We start from the raw sequence: 13,793 nt of genomic DNA on the forward strand, positions 1-13,793 counted from the left end.
GCTGCCACCGAAGATTTTAAGTATTATGTTAAAAAATCATGAGACATGAACTTCTTGCCTTCCAGTACTCAAAACGCCCATCTTGTTTCTAGTGAATAAGGCGACAGACATGATGTAAACAGGTTAGAGCTGAATCAGGACATTCAGTGACATTTCAAGAATAGAGGGATTCTGTTGGGCAATGAGAGGTTGCTGCTAAAAATTGTGATCTGAGATTGCTTTACAACTGCATGTTTACAGTTCATCGTGATGATCTGTTACTATTCATTTTACGAAACAAAAGCCTGTTACACTCAAACTCCTAACTTGGTTTTTTAAAATTTTTCTAATTGACAAAAAAAAAAAAAAAAAAAATCACACTATACTTTACCCCGCGTAAGCTGCAATACTCTGACCACACGCACAGCTCCTTGTTTTGTTTACTTTACGGCCAGCCGGGTACTATGTAGGTGATGAAAATTGAAGCTATACAGACCAAAGATGCGAAACAAAACGAGCGGTGAAGCGATTGGGAAAAAGAGGAAGATATTTAGAAGAGGAGTAAAAGTGCTGTTAGACTGGAAAAGGAAAAGAAAGGGTGTGAGGAGGGAGTAGGCTTATTAGGTCAGAAGCAAACTATGGTCTCGGTCTTGACAAGAGTAAGTCAACAGATTCAGATCCCTGATCTTGAAAATGTTCTTCAGCTGTCTTACTATTAATTGTCTGACTTCCCAGCGACTCCATTCGTAAGCCTCCACTGGCTGGAGTAGTCACAGTATTTGGAATTCTCTGAACTGCTGTCACAGAATTCAAGATAGCCTTTATTCGCCTCTTTACGGAGGCTCAAGATCGTCTACATCTTTGCTTGTAAGTGCATGGTTTCCTCACCACCTCCCCGTCTCCACTTTATCTTTATTTATTTCCACATTGCCAGGGATTCGGCAGAGACTTGGTGAAGGGGGCACTGGTTTAGCGTCTCTTTGGCAAGCCGAAAACAGAAGAGCGAGAGGGGCTCAGACTACCAGGCGCTGAAAGGCAGAAATTGGGTTAGAAAGAAGCGGCGACTGGAGAGAGAACTAGCCTTTGGAGTCTAACCGGTACAGTTGTGCCCAGGACAGACAGCGGATAGCTGGCCGCCCGTTACCAGGCAACTGGAGATCTCGCGAGACACACCTTGCGCCTGCGCACTGCCGCTGGAGGGCCTTTCCCAGCGCCTCCGCCCAGCTCCTAAACGCCTCAACTCTGTCGCGACGCCCTGGGCCGACTCCGGTTTGGGAGTGGTCGGATGCAGAAGAATGAAAAGTGTTCTCTGAGCGGTTCCATCCCCCGCCCCACCGCATTGGAAGGCAAAGGCCGGGCAAGGAGTGAGCTCTACGCACGCGCAGCGCGGCCACGTGGAGCCGGCGCCGGGGCAGACGTGAGTGGAGGGCTCTGCGCTGGGATGTGAGATCCGGAGGGGTCTCTCTGGTTGGGATCGAACCGGCGACTAGGCCAGGCGCGCGCAAAGTTGTCTAGGCGCCCCCGTCCCTAGGGCTTCCCCGTCCCGGCTTGTTTTCCTGCGTCCCGGCCCGGGCTCAGGCTCTGCTCTGTTTGGAGTTGAGCGTCTTTTGGATACGAGAAGCAATCAGACAAAGCCCCACCCGGCCCTTCTGTTCTCCGCAGCCTAGAAGTGGAGGCCGACAAGAAAATAACTCCAGTCGTGTGTGCTGAATAGTAGGTCGGCACTAGATAGACGGCAGACCAGAGAGAGAGGACCTCGGGGATCGATTACCAGATCCGGAAACAGTCCTCCCTGCTTTACTCCCAGTTGTTCACTAAGTCGGGCGGATTGTACCTCCTGTTTCAACTAGCATGTGTTTCCGTCCATCGGCAACTCTGGTGAAAGTCACTGTCATGTCTTCCCAGGACTATTCCGACTCCTCTTTGCTGCTTTCAGTCTTGGTAAAGATTCCTCCTGGCTCGAGTCCACCAAGGTCTTTGTATGATGTCTTTGTAGCTGTGCCGTTCCTCTGCTTTGAACGTGACAGCCGCTCCCACTCTAAGGGTTGCAGGCGTCTTCACCATCTGGTCCTTCCCTTTCTCAGTATTTCTCTACTCTCACATCCATGCCCCAGCGACACTGACATTATTTCCTTTAATGCAGTTCCCTGGGATGCTCTTCCCGAATAGGTACTCCTTTTGGTGGGGATTCTTTAAATGTGGGTTAAAAGGTCACTTCCAAGGTGGTTCAGTGGCTGACACTCGTGTTCTCCCAACGCATGAGACCCCTGTTGGAATCCTGCTCAAAGAACTAGATCCTATATGCTGCAACTAAGACCCAGTGCAGCCAAATGAATAAATTTGTCACCTGCTCGAGGCCCTTCCTGACCCCCTCAACTTTGTCAGGCCTCAGGGCCCTGACCTTGAAGTGCATCACATGCTTTGCTGATGAGTCTCTCTCATAGACATTAGGCCCAGTGAGTTCAGTAGCTATTTTTAATTCATAATCTTTCTGTCTTGGTGCAGTGTGTATAACCCACAAATACTTGTTCAAGTAAGACAGGTGGTGGGGGTGCTGAGGATGGGACTCATTTTCCAGGCAGAGGGAATGGGTATAAGGCCATGGAAGGCTGGACTGGTGGCCTCGGTAAATAGTAAGTGGTTCAGTGGTGGGGCATAAGGATAAAGGCTGATGGGGAGATGGGAACCCTTGTATGTCACCTTAATAAGTTTCCACTTGATCTTTGGGGCAGTAGAAGCCTCCAGAGGCACCTCAGCAGGCCCTTCCTAATTTTCTCCTTCTCCAGCACTGTTACTTGTTCCCATTTTGGTTCTGGATTATATCCCATGAGATTCTACTTATCTGGCTCTGGTCTCCCCCTCTAGATTCTGAAGACAGGAGGAGCTAATGCCCAGAGCTTCTAACTGTAAGTACCAACTTCCTGTTGTTTGGCGGCGGTGGGGGGGATTTTGGTCATGCAGCTTGTGGGCTCTTAGTTCCCCAGCCAGGTATCAAACCTTTGCCCCCTGCAGTGAAAGCACAAAGTCTTAATCACTGGACTGCTGGGGATGTTCCTCCCTGTTGTTTGAATTCGGAAGCACGGGAACTGTAGCTTGTGTGAAGCGAAAGCTCTGGTAGATCACCCTATTTGCTCCATGGTCACTGAATTCCCTCTTCCTGACCACCTTCAACCTGGTGCCAGCCTCTGCCAGTCACGTCACTGGATTTGGATGCGCAGTCTCCAGCTTGCAGAGCTGGAGAGGAAGAGCCGACTCCGATGACTGGAATGTGCAGGGCTGCTCTGGAAGGAAGTTTAGGAGACAGACACCCAGTCACAGCAGTGGGCACCACTGACAGGAACAGTTCAGTTCAGTCGCTCAGTCATGTCTGACTCTTTGCGACCCCATGGACTGCAGCACACCAGGCCTCCCTGTCCATTGCCAACTACCGGAGTTTACTCAAACTCGTGTCCATTGAGTCAGTGATGCCATCCAACCGTCTCATTCTCTGTCATCCCCTTCTCCTGCCTTCAGTCTTTCCCAGCATCAGGGTCTTTTCCAATGAGTCAGTGCTTTGCATCAGGTGGCCAAAGTATTGGAGTTTCAGCTTCAACATCAGTCCTTCCAATGAATATTCAGGACTGATTTCCTTTAGGATGGACTGGTTGGATCTCCTTGCAGTCCAAGGGACTCTCAAGAGTCTTATCCAACACCACAGTTCAAAAACATCAATTCTTCAGTGCTCAGCTTTCTTTATAGTCCAACTCTCACATCCATCCATGACTACTGGAAAAACCATAGCTTTGACTATACAGACCTTTGTCAGCAAAGTAATGTCTTTGCTTTTTAATATGCTGTCTAGGTTGGTCATAGCTTTTCTTCCAAGGAGCAAGCGTCTTTTAATTTCATGGCTGCAATCACCATCTGCAGTGATTTTGGAGACCAAAAAAATAGTCTGTCACTGTTTCCACCGTTTTCCCATCTATTTGCCATGAATTGATGGAACCAGATGCCATGGGCTTGGTTTTCTGAATGTTGAGTTTTAAGCCAACTTTATCACTCTCCTCTTTCACTTTCATCAAGAGGCTCTTTAGTTCTTCTTTGCTTTCTGCCATAAGGGTGGTGTCATCTGCATATCTGAGGTAATTGATATTTTTCCCAACAATCTTGATTCCAGCTTGTGCTTCATCCAGCCCGGCATTTCTCATGATGTACTCTGCATATAAGTTAAATAAGCAGGGTGACAATATACAGCCTTGACATACCCCTTTGCCTATTTGGAACCAATCTGTTGTTCCATGTCCAGTTCTAACTGTTGCTTCCTGAGCTGCATACCGATTTCTCAAGAGGCAGGTCAGGTGGTCTGGTATTCCCATTTCTTGAAGAATTTTCCAGAGTTTGTTGTGATCCACACAGTCAAAGGCTTTGGCATAGTCAATAAAGCAAGAGTAGATATTTTTCTGGAACTCTTTTGCTTTTTCGATGATCCAATGGATGTTGGCAATTTGATCTCTGGTTCCTCTGCCTTTTCTAAACCTAGCTTGAACATCTTGGAAGTTCATGGTTCACGTACTGACAGGAACAAGGTAGGAGCTTTCACTCCAGGGAGCTGAATTTTTGGTTTTCTGTGAGGTGACATAGGAGGAACTTCAGAGGCCAGTAGAGGTCAGGAGACCCTGTCTCAGGGATGTAAGTGTTGAAAGGTACCCATCCTGCAGCAATAGTTCCCAATCCCAGTTCTGTATCAGAGTCACCTGGGCAACCTTTTGACAAGTAAAGGAGCCTTGCCATATTCTCAGGGATTTTGATTCAGCAGACCTAGGGAGAAGGCAGTGGCAACCCACCACACCACAGTACTCTTGCCTGGAAAATCCAATGGACAGAGGAGCCTGGTAGGCTGCCGTCCATGGGGTCGCTAAGAGTCGGACATGACTGAGCGACTTCATTTTCACTTTTCACTTTCATGCATTGGAGAAGGAAATGGCAACCCACTCCAGTGTTCTTGCCTGGAGAATCCCAGAGACGGAGGAGCCTGGGTGGGCTGCCATCTATGAGGTTGCACAGAGTCGGACATGACTGAAGCAACTTAGCAGCAGCAGACCTAGGGTAAGGACCAACAATCTATATACTTTAAAAAGTCACAGCTTATTTTTGAGATGCAGCCAGGATTGAAAGAGCACAGAATTTGGATTTAGGAAACCAGCTGTGACTCTGGCAGGGTATTTAACCTGAGTCTGTTTCCTCCTCCACTCATGGAATTTTGTGAGAATCAAATATTTCTTGGAGAAAGTGCCTTACTTGTTCTGACATCCTTCTCAGCATTGGCAGCCAGGCTCTCAAGGTGTTTAGTGGAGGGGATATTCATCCTTAATCCTGCCTGGGCCACTTGGGGGTGGGGGGCATCTGTGGGATGAATGACCTGGCATGAGGAGAAATCTGGAATGAGAAAATTTGGTTTCCTGAAAACAGGGACAGTCCCAAACTCCAGACTTCTCCAGAGCTAGCTCATTTACCTTCTTTCAGTTTTGCAACGTGGGTCCCTATGGTTCCCAGGTGAGCCCAGGAAGTGAGGAAGAACACAGAAGAGAGGAGCATGCAGTTGCCTCTGGATGGGATTATCAGGACATGCTCCCGAGAACAGTGATCTGTAACATTTTGCCAGCAGCCATCCCTCTGTTTTGCCTTAACAGATTAGTATCTTTAAATTTCATTACAAAATTCCCGTTATTTTCATCACACTGTCAGCCAGAGGAACAGCACAGCCTGCTCGGGCTTACCAGAGGAAGGGGGAATCTGTGTATCTGTGTTTTAGGAAGGACAGACAAGGAACTTAGGGTCCAGGGAGGGGAGGAGGACTTACAAAAGGGCACAGAATGAATCATTCAGATTTTCAGTCATGTGCATATATTATGGTCCCAGTTCTTTAAAAATCACACCTGCTTAATGGCAGAGGCTTCCAGGGCCCTCAGAGATTCTGTGCTGAGGGCAGAGGGATTTGGGGACTCACAGAGGTGGTCATGGAAACTTGTTCAAGGCTGAACCCCAGTGCCTATGACTCCAAGTAGAGGTGCTCAGTGAGTATCTGCTGAATGGATAAATAGAAGCCTAAGTGGAAAGCAATTTAGAAAATGGTCAGAAATCTATCAGACTAATACCAGAGGTCCTGAAGAAGATAAATACTTACAATAAGTAGCAACATTGGAACATTTTCAATAAAGGAAACATAGAATTTCACTGTGATTACAGTAAGGCAAAACATTCATAAATTGCCTGTATATGAATGAAGACTAAGTCATAGAAAAAAATGGGGAAAATAAATGACTTAAAAGAGAGATTAGGTGTATGGTCACATATATATATATAATTATTTACATAAATATATATAATTATTTACATTCATATATATATATATATATATATATATAAGTATATACATGTCTTTGCTCTAGCCTTTCAAAAATCAGAAAGAGCACAACCAAGATATCCTTAAGACGCGCATGTCTAGTTAACACGAATTTCCCTTTGCCGTTTTGCTCCCCTGTGAAGGATTTTTCAGTATGGCTGCAGCCCCACAAGCTCCAGGGCGGGGCTCCGTGCGGAAGACGAGACCTCCACCAGTGAAGACGTCGCTGAACAACCCGTACAGCATCTGCTGGGGCGCCCTGGACAGGGAGGACATGCACTTCATACTGCACACCCTGGAGGACAGAATTCAGTCTCTTGGGCTTCAGAAGATTGAGGATAGGAAGAGAAAGAAAAAGCAGCCCCCTTTGAAAAAACAAAGCGGAGACATGAGCAGCATAGACGTGGACACTGGTGAGGATCTGAAGAAAGAAAAGCCCAAAGGTGATGCCCCAGTGTCAGGGTGGACCCCGGCTGATGTCAGGAAGCAGCTTGCTATTGGCATCAACGAGGTCACCAGAGCGCTAGAGAGGAACGAGCTGCTCTTGGCCTTGGCGTGTAAGTCTGCCAAGCCAGCCATCGTGACCTCACACTTGGTGCAGCTGAGTGTCAGCAGAGGTGTCCCCGCCTGCCAGGTGCCCCGGCTCAGCGAGAGGCTCGCACCTGTCCTGGGCTTAAAATGCGTCCTGGCCTTGGGGTTCAAGAGGAACACCACTGCCTTTGGGGAGGAACTGAGGGCCATCCTCCCCAGAGTCCCCCGTCTGAATGTGGCATGGCTCCGGGATGCACTTGAAGACCCCAGGGAGAACCTGCAGACAGAATCTTTGGAAAGCCAAGATGAAGAGATTCTGGACACTTCCTTTGAAGACCTCTCTAAACCCAAGAGAAAGCACGCTGAGGGTCAGCAGGCTGTAGTGTTACAACCCCTGAAAATAAAGAAACTGATTCCAAACCCCAATAAGATAAGAAAACCACCCAAAAGTAAAAGAACTGCTTCAAAGTAATCTTGTATAAACCTGTCACTTGATACAGTTGTAAACGACACCTCATTAAGCCGCCTTGACATGAATAAAATGACTTTTACATATATTCTTGTGACTGTTTAGTGTCATTCCTTTTACATGTGTAAAATTTTCTTTGACTGGAATACAGATATGCTGAAGCTTAGAAACACCAAGTGCAGAGATGATTCAGAAGTGTGAATATCAAAACAAAGCTTTATTGAAACGAAGGTCCAGGCTGGTATAAATTCACCTTTTAAAGGGCTGGTACAGCGCTTATGAGCAAGAACATCTGTATTCTGCAACACTGAACATCTTTCCATCCAAACTTGGAAAACCTGCCAAACAAACACGGTTCCAGTTGAGGGGCGGGGGCGGGGGGGGCGGGCTGGGTTGGTGATGAGGCTAGACTGCAGACGTACCATCTGTGTAGGGGAGATACTAAATGCCAAGCAACACACTGTTCTCAGAAGTAATATGTTATTAATTTTTACTGTCAGTTTGTCTTTTTTGTAGGTATGGGCTTGGGAGAAAGGCTAAACATAGAAAATGCCAGGTAAGCTATTTTGACTAGAATTCACCACTTTATATGGTTAGCTTACTTCCTTGGAACTTTATTATTATTTTCTCCCCTTGGAACTTTAACATGTATAAAAAGTATGATAGAAATAGGTGAAATGAGGCAGGAAGAGAATAAAAAAGTAAACGGAGGAGCCTGTATGCTCCGACGTCGGTCTGTCGTTGACAGGGTCATTTGTGTTAGTATGTGGAGCATAATTGATGCTCTGAGTGAAAGCATTGCTATTTATAGTGTTGTTTGGAAAAGGTATTTTCTGTAATTTACAGGGAAGGAATTGGGTTAAAGTTTATTTTCAGCCTAAATTCTGGTTGATCTGTGGATTATGCCACCTGTTTCTTAAATTGACTGAATGTCATCCTGACCAAAAAGGTGGGGGGGGGGGGGGGGGCAAGGATATGTCATGGACTGGAGCATTTCCACTGCTGACAAAGGACACGGGGTAGTGTGGTGTTTTGAATCTATGACTCTATATATTACATTGAAATTTGGTTCTATAATAACAGCTATTTTATAAACATGAGCTGTTTTACTGATTTTCTATTTTAAAATGCTCATTGGCAACATGTTTACATTATAAAGAGATGGATGTGCTAGTCATTTATTAACTACTGAATTTAAAATGAGTAAAAGGATATGAACCCTATAACACCACCACCACCTATGTAAGTGAATAGAGTGACTGCCACAGTTCCATCATGAGGTGAGCCTGTACAAAATTTCTGAGTGGCAATCAAGTGATTTTTTGAAAACCTACTTCATATAAGGCTGCCATAAAAATGAGTGGGACATGATTCTCAACTGGAACCTCTTCTGCAGATTAAGTTAAAAATCTCATTTACTTAATTCTGGTGTTTCAGTGAATTGGTTCACTTTTGCTTCTGAAGCCATCCTGCTCCTGTTAGGAAAAAAAATGGTGCAACTGGCTTTGAATCATCATATATGAGAGATCTAACCTTGGGCCTTCAAGGAGGAAAACGGCACTTGTCCTCAATTAGGGAGGACTTACGGGGCCCATGTGCACCCCCTAGTGGAGGTCCCAGGGCATATTCTTGCCTGGAGAACCCCATGGAGGGAGGAGCCTGGTGGGCTACAGTCCATGGGTCACAAAGACTCAGATAGGACTGAGCGACTTCACTTTCACTTTCTAGGGGGCCCACGTGCACCCCCTAGTGGAGGTCCCAGGGCATCACAGCTGTGAGGTGGCTTACCGGATGACCAGAAGCTTCAGAAATTTGCTTTCAGCTCCTTAGGGGAAATCAGGGGCGACAGAATTTGTTTCTGTAAGGGGCCAGGCTGTAAATATGTTAGGCCTTTGGGTTCATAGTCTCTGTCAGAACAGTTCTTAACTCTGTCTTTTGTAGAGTAAGGCAGCCACACCCAGGCAACACAAATGAATGACCATGGCCATGTTCCCACAACACTTTATTTATGGATGCTGACATCTGAATTTCCTGTAAATTTTGTGTCACAAAATGTTATTCTTTTGTCTTTTTTTTTTTTTTTTTTTCTCCTCAACCATTCAAAAAAATATAAACACCACTCTTAGCTCCTGGGCTGTACAGAAGAAGGCGATGGGCTGAATTTAGTTCACGGGCCACAGGTTGCCAGCTCCTGCCTGGTATAAGGTATGATTGTTTCCTTTGACCACGTATAACATGAAGGAAGGCCATCCTGTTGTCTAAGGGAACTAGATGTTTATGGACCGAATGGCCGAGGCACTGGTACGTAAAGGCAGGAAGTATCTACTTTGTGGTATTTGAGTCGAGGCCAGTTGAGGTGGCCTCATCCAGCATCTTTCCCCCTTGGACTGTTGGCAGTATATATACGTATTTATGCACACTGAGAAGTTTTTCAAATCCTAGATAAAAACACCATCAGTAATAAAACTATGAGACTTATTTACAAATAAGACATCTTCCTAGGGCAGGACAGCTTTCATGGTAAGTTAAGAGTCAGTGTAGAGGAATATGTGCAATTCTGCATAAGTAATAAAAAACATTCAAACTCTCAGTGTCCTGATGGCACTAATGAACTCCTCTGGGCATGTATTCTGACTTGCGGGCTTTGATTTCCTTTTCCTCACATATCCTGGCTGTTGCTGAGAAGAAACTAGAATCTGTGCAGGAGCAGAAGTCTGGTTTGGCAGGGGTGTACACTCTTCAGAGAGCACACTTCATGTCTGCCCCAAACCTTGCTTTGGAACCAATCCATCGTCCTGCTGGAGATTAAAGTACAATCTGTGTGTTACTGATTTGGCAACTTGACTTCTTGAGAAATAAGAGAGTCCCAGGACATTTTTATCTTGCTCTTCACTTTAACACCCACTGTGTGTCACTGAGTTACAGAAGTGCTGGTTCCAATGAGATCGTGTACGGTGATGTAAGTAAACACTTTCCGAGTGGCTCCCTCATTCTACTATGTGGATCCACAGACCATCACTTCATAAACAGAAAAGCAGCAGTGTATCTCCACACAGTGGCAAAGATTTTCTGACACAATTCTGTGACTTCTGTTCAGTTCATAGAAAAGGGGTCCCTTTTCTAGAGAGAGGAAGAAACACCTTCGTCTTCATCAAGAGACAGCCAGAAGGCTGAAAACCAGAGGAATGTGCTCTTTACCCTCTTTGCATCCCTCCTACAAATGGGTCAACAGCGGGAAAAAAGGATGGATGTTAATGTCAGCTAGAAATGTGTTCTACATGTGTGGTCACAAATGGATGCTTTTCCATCTCTTCTGTTACTGACACTTCAATGTCACTTAAGTTGTGCTTTTATTCTTCTTTGGAATGGCAGTTCCAGGAATCTTTAACTAGGGTATTAACAAATGATGATGTCAGAGTTGTAGAAATATCAACAGAAATATCCATCTACTGTAATACGAGTCCAACCTAAGGGGAGGGAAGAGATGGAATAGTAAACACAAGTGAGAAAGAAAAATCATAATGTAGTATAATAGATGTATATTTTTATTTTATTCTTTTATTTTTTATTATTAAATTTTTTTTTGGCATGTGGGATCTTAGTTCCCCGACCAAGAATTGAACCTCTGCCTTCTGCCGTGGAAGTGCAGAGCCTTAACCACTGGACTACTAGGGAAGTCCCATAGATGTATATTTTTAAAAAGCTACTAAAAACAAAAAGACTAAAAACCTCTCAACACTCTGATGAGAAGCAAGTATGAGGTTTTGCAGGTTAAGTTTATCAAGTTTACAAAGACTCATCAACTTCACTCACCTTTTCAGACTCTGTCCCTGGACACCTCCAGTTGTACAAGTAATACTGTAAATTGCCATCGCCTATGCCAAACTTGAGTTTTTCCAAGAATGTCTTATTTTCCATCAAATCTAGTGCATTGAATACATCAAATCCTTTCTGTCAATGTAAAAAATTTTTTAAAATGTTAAAGCATTAAAAGTTTAGAGTATTTTGTATATGATGCATTTCAGTATAACATTTCATTCTCCTACTAGTAGCTTGAATTGAATATGCATTTATAATGAGGTTTAATGTCTGCAATATATACTATGCGTTAATAATTCAGGTCACAACTATCTTATTAAACTAGCAAGCAGTGAATATGATGGAATCAACAAGATTTTCCAGAAATGCTGAATCCAAAAATACAGTCTGATGGCTAATAGTGACAAAAAATATTAAGGTTCAAGAAATGTTTTGCCCCAGTTTTTGGGAAAGGTTTTCAATGACCAATAATTGCGCCTTGGATAAACCTCATTGGCTACGATACTGCCACTGCGCAAAGCTTGCCCAGTCTTTGAAGGAAACAGTTGTCTAGATGGCCCCATCACCAGAACTGTTACTGGCCTTTCTAAGTTCTGACTTACCTGAACCTACAGCCAAGAAACCAAACCTGTAAAGACTTGAAATTGTGTATTTGTCTTGGGCTAATACTGGGAAATAAATTTAGTTACATTTTAATACTAAAAACAGAATAAAAAAATACTAGTTAATACTATGCAAAATGTGACACAGGTGAAGTACCTGCATTTCTATTTCTCAGGGGTTTTACTTTAAATAACTTATTACTAGCCTTTTTGGGAGGAGGTAGTTGAAAATGAGCTACAAGATCAAAGAATCAAAGGCAAATGCTGATTTTGGGGTCCACTTCTAATAGACTAAAAAAAAAAATGTTTCCAATGATCAAATACTAGAAGAATACAAGGAAAACACTTTTGATGTGTAGCTCCCAATTTCTCATAGGCAATATTTTCTCATTCAGTACTTATATCCAAATACTTACATCTGCTGATTTCTGTTACCTTTGAAAAGAAAATGTTTTATTTGTAGCAAGAATTTAACAATCATCCTAACTACTATACTGAGGAAGTAAAAAATAATGCAGATCCATTAAGGCACATTTTGAATTTAATTCTTTTTGTTTTAAATCCTCTTAATAATTTTATTAATTAAATTTCTTAATTTTAAAATTCACAGACTATTCAGTTGAATAAAAAAACTTGCTACTGCCAGTTAGTCACTGTAACACAACACTCACATTTTCCCCATACAGGCAGATCTCATTTTATTGTGATTCACAGATTCTGTGCTTTTTACAAATTGAGGGTCTGTGGCCACCCTGCCCTGAGAAAGTCTATCAGGGCCACTTTTCCAGTTGAATCTGCTCACTTCATGTCGCTGTTCCATTCTGGTAGTTATCGTGATACTTCAAACACTTTCATTATTATTATAGTTGTTACAGTGATCTGTGATCTCTGATGTTAAGAATATAACTCACTGAAGGCTCAGATGATGGATAGCATTTTTTTTTCAGGAACAAAATACTTAAAATTAAGATCTCTAAGTTATTTAGTTACTACTGCATACTTAACAGACCCCACTATTGTGTGAAGATAACTTTTGAATTTTTTTTTATATATGCACTAGGACACCAAAAATTCACGTGGCTCACTTTATCACAATACTTGCTTTATTGAAGTGATCCGGAACCGTCTGGAACTGAACCCACAATATCTCCAAGGTATATGCCTATATATAGGGATCATGTAATTTTCTTATATTCCTTATATTATGAATTTTGTTTTTTATTTTTTTTAAAGATTTTTTTATATGGACCACCTTTTAAAAGTCTTTATTGAATTTGTTAAAATATTGCTTCAGTTTATGTTTTGGTTTTTTGGCCGCAAGGCATGGGGGAATCTTTCCTCCCCGGCCAGGGATCAAACCTGCATCCTCTGCTCTAGAAAACGAAGTCTTAATCACAGGACCACCAGGAAAGTCCCATGTACTTTTATATAAGGGTTAAAAGTTTCTGATTTGTACAAAATGTCTTTTTGGTTAAGTTACAATAGAGCTGATGATGAAAACAGTCTACTAAAGTTTTTTAAAAAAAGCTCTTATCAAAATAATTCTTTTGACTGATGGTCAACAGTAAAATATCTCAAATGAATTCCCCCGTGTGGAAGAAAATACAAGATATTTATATACACATCTGGAGACGCACACACAGGACAGCCAAGAGTGAGTCACCTACCAGCTTGGCGATGATGAGCGCGTCGCTCATGAGGTCCAGCAGGGGTGTCTCCGTGTGGATGTTGTAGAAGGAGTAGGCAGCTTTGAGGCTCTTGTGAGCCGGGTGGTGCATGACTGTGGAGGGGAGTGTGTAGAAGCTCAGGAAGTCAGTTAGTTTACCACTGGAGTTCTAAAGAACAAAGGTAACGTCAGATAAACATCTCCTCGAACAAGTGTCATCCAGGCACTTAAGCTCACTTCATAATCTCTGACTTGCACCATAGCTTTCCATCAGAATGGAGAGCAACTGCTCCTGCTCCATCCTCCAGGTCTGACACGGGGCCCTTACTACGTGCCAGGCAGCGG

At 43.6% G+C, this 13,793-nt stretch overlaps 2 protein-coding genes and 1 pseudogene across 4 annotated transcripts in view; 1 reads left to right on the plus strand and 2 right to left on the minus strand.

Annotated features, from left to right (window-relative positions):
* Positions 1-1,170: 1,170 nt before the first annotated feature.
* On the plus strand, positions 1,171-7,449 carry RPP38 (ribonuclease P/MRP subunit p38). Of its 2 annotated transcripts, none has more exons than XM_061126280.1 (3): positions 1,171-1,396; positions 2,845-2,885; positions 6,492-7,449. In XM_061126280.1, exon 3 carries the CDS (start codon positions 6,516-6,518, stop codon positions 7,362-7,364), a length of 849 nt encoding a protein of 282 aa, XP_060982263.1. In that variant the 5' UTR covers positions 1,171-1,396; positions 2,845-2,885; positions 6,492-6,515; the 3' UTR covers positions 7,365-7,449. The 2 variants fall into 2 exon arrangements, with proteins under 2 accessions (XP_060982263.1, XP_060982262.1); XM_061126279.1 differs by having other exon boundaries at positions 6,505-7,449.
* Positions 7,450-9,346: 1,897 nt separating this feature from the next.
* NMT2 (N-myristoyltransferase 2) overlaps positions 9,347-13,793 on the minus strand; it is a 57,082-nt gene continuing 52,635 nt past the window's right edge. The window contains exons 10-12 of one of the 2 annotated variants that reach the window (XM_061126277.1): positions 13,450-13,617; positions 11,175-11,312; positions 9,347-10,828 (exon numbers count right to left, since the gene is read on the minus strand). In XM_061126277.1, the coding sequence (XP_060982260.1) occupies positions 10,808-10,828; positions 11,175-11,312; positions 13,450-13,617 (327 nt within the window). In that variant the 3' untranslated portion in view covers positions 9,347-10,807. Of the gene's footprint in view, positions 10,829-11,174; positions 11,313-13,449; positions 13,618-13,793 lie in introns of those variants that run through there. The other variant, XM_061126278.1, reaches the window with a different exon arrangement.
* LOC133045383 (U4 spliceosomal RNA) lies at positions 11,526-11,702 on the minus strand (annotated as a pseudogene).

This window comes from Dama dama, chromosome 23, assembly GCF_033118175.1.
Source record: "Dama dama isolate Ldn47 chromosome 23, ASM3311817v1, whole genome shotgun sequence".
NCBI classification, from domain to species: Eukaryota; Metazoa; Chordata; class Mammalia; order Artiodactyla; family Cervidae; genus Dama; species Dama dama.